This window comes from Arachis ipaensis, chromosome B10, assembly GCF_000816755.2.
Source record: "Arachis ipaensis cultivar K30076 chromosome B10, Araip1.1, whole genome shotgun sequence".
Lineage (NCBI taxonomy): Eukaryota > Viridiplantae > Streptophyta > Magnoliopsida > Fabales > Fabaceae > Arachis > Arachis ipaensis.
The window spans coordinates 23,830,246-23,831,875 of NC_029794.2; the positions used below are offsets into that span (position 1 = coordinate 23,830,246).

At 26.4% G+C, this 1,630-nt stretch overlaps 1 protein-coding gene across 1 annotated transcript in view; it reads right to left on the bottom strand.

Annotated features, from left to right (window-relative positions):
• Positions 1,195-1,630, bottom strand: part of LOC107621543 (transcription factor ICE1) — a 2,789-nt gene continuing 2,353 nt past the window's right edge. The window contains exon 4 of the mRNA XM_016323567.2: positions 1,195-1,527. Within this exon, the coding sequence (XP_016179053.1) occupies positions 1,405-1,527 (123 nt within the window). The 3' untranslated portion in view covers positions 1,195-1,404. The remainder of the gene's footprint in view (positions 1,528-1,630) is intronic.

The window sequence follows — 1,630 nt, forward strand, 5'->3', positions numbered from 1 at the left end:
TAAATTATAAAATAAAGATTAAAGCAGATATAATAAATAATTTTATATTTAATAATTTAAAACTATTTAAACATTATTGCCTATATGTTATCACAAAATGTTTTCTACTAAATTCATTTTAGGGTATAGATTTAAGTAGTTAACTACAACACATATTTGAGGAGTCTTATAATTTACTTATTAACTGAATTTTCACTGATATTAGAAAATAAATGATACTATATATTAACACTAAAACTGATCTCCTTAAAGAACACTTTTTGTTTTAAAATAAAAATGTGTTTAATGAATTAATTATTATAAATTATTAAGTTTTTTATTATTCCTATTAATTTTTATTTAAAAAATTTACATCAAAATAGACATAAATAATGTAAAATTTTATGTCAGAGATTTATTAATGTCCTAATTAGGAATTAATTTCAGGACATATAGAAACTTTTAGTTGAAAATAACCTTTAAATATTAAAATCACTTTTATTATATTCTAAGACCGAATCTTTGAGAAAATATTCAGTTTGGTCCTAAAGTTATATTCAAGCCTCAATTTAATCCTTGAAATTTTCATTGTTTCAATTTAGTCGCTAAATTTTTTAATTGACTCTATAACGGAAACCACCCCAAAAACTAACGTGATTAAAATTTAAAAAATTTAAAAACTAAATTAAAGCAATTGAAACTTTAAGAACTAAATTGAAATTTGAGTATAATTTTAAGGATTAAACCGAGTATTTTCTCGATTTGTTAAATCTAGAGGATGATGGCTGGATACATCCATGGTCATGAATGTTAGTAACTTTGGAGTGTGAATTATTTGCATTATATTGGTGTTTCCTCAGCTGGTCACACAGATGGATATTAGATTCTTGAGTATAGTACTAGTACTAAAGTACTACTCCATTTTATCCCTCAAAAGTGGGGACATCATTCTCCCTCATTGTTTATCTGTACGGTACCATTTCAATTTCATGCATCTATCTCATGGCCTTATTATTAGCTACCTACATTCATGCTCGTGAACCATTTCAAACAAATCAAAAACATAACTAATTAATAAGTACCTAGCTACACATTATTATTCACATACACGAACAACATATATAATAAATTAAAATTTAGCCAGCAATAATAATAATCATCCATTGTTTTCTTCTCTTTTCTTTTCCCTTGCTTGAGTGCTGGAACATTTTTTTTTATATTAGAAGGTGCTGATAATTAAGATGTGATAACTAACTCTGATTATTGTAGAAGCTTATTTATTTGATTCCTTTATCAATAAAACAGCCACTACATACTTAGGCTTCGAAACTGGAGAGATAAATATAAATAAAATACTACTATATAGTAATAATAGTTATTAGTGACTAATTATAGTAGAAGTGGTGGCCATAGTCAGTTACTGATTCACTGTTGATCATCATCATCATCATCATCATCAGTACTTTGTTGGCTCCAATTCTTGATTGCTTGCCCCACTGCTAGTTTCACAGCTTGTGCATCAATAATACTCTCACCATCCCCTTCATTCTACAAAATTCACAACTTAATCATTCTTAGCCACTATACTTATTTTAAATTATTGCAGAACTTATATATATATATATATATATATAACATTATGCACATTGCG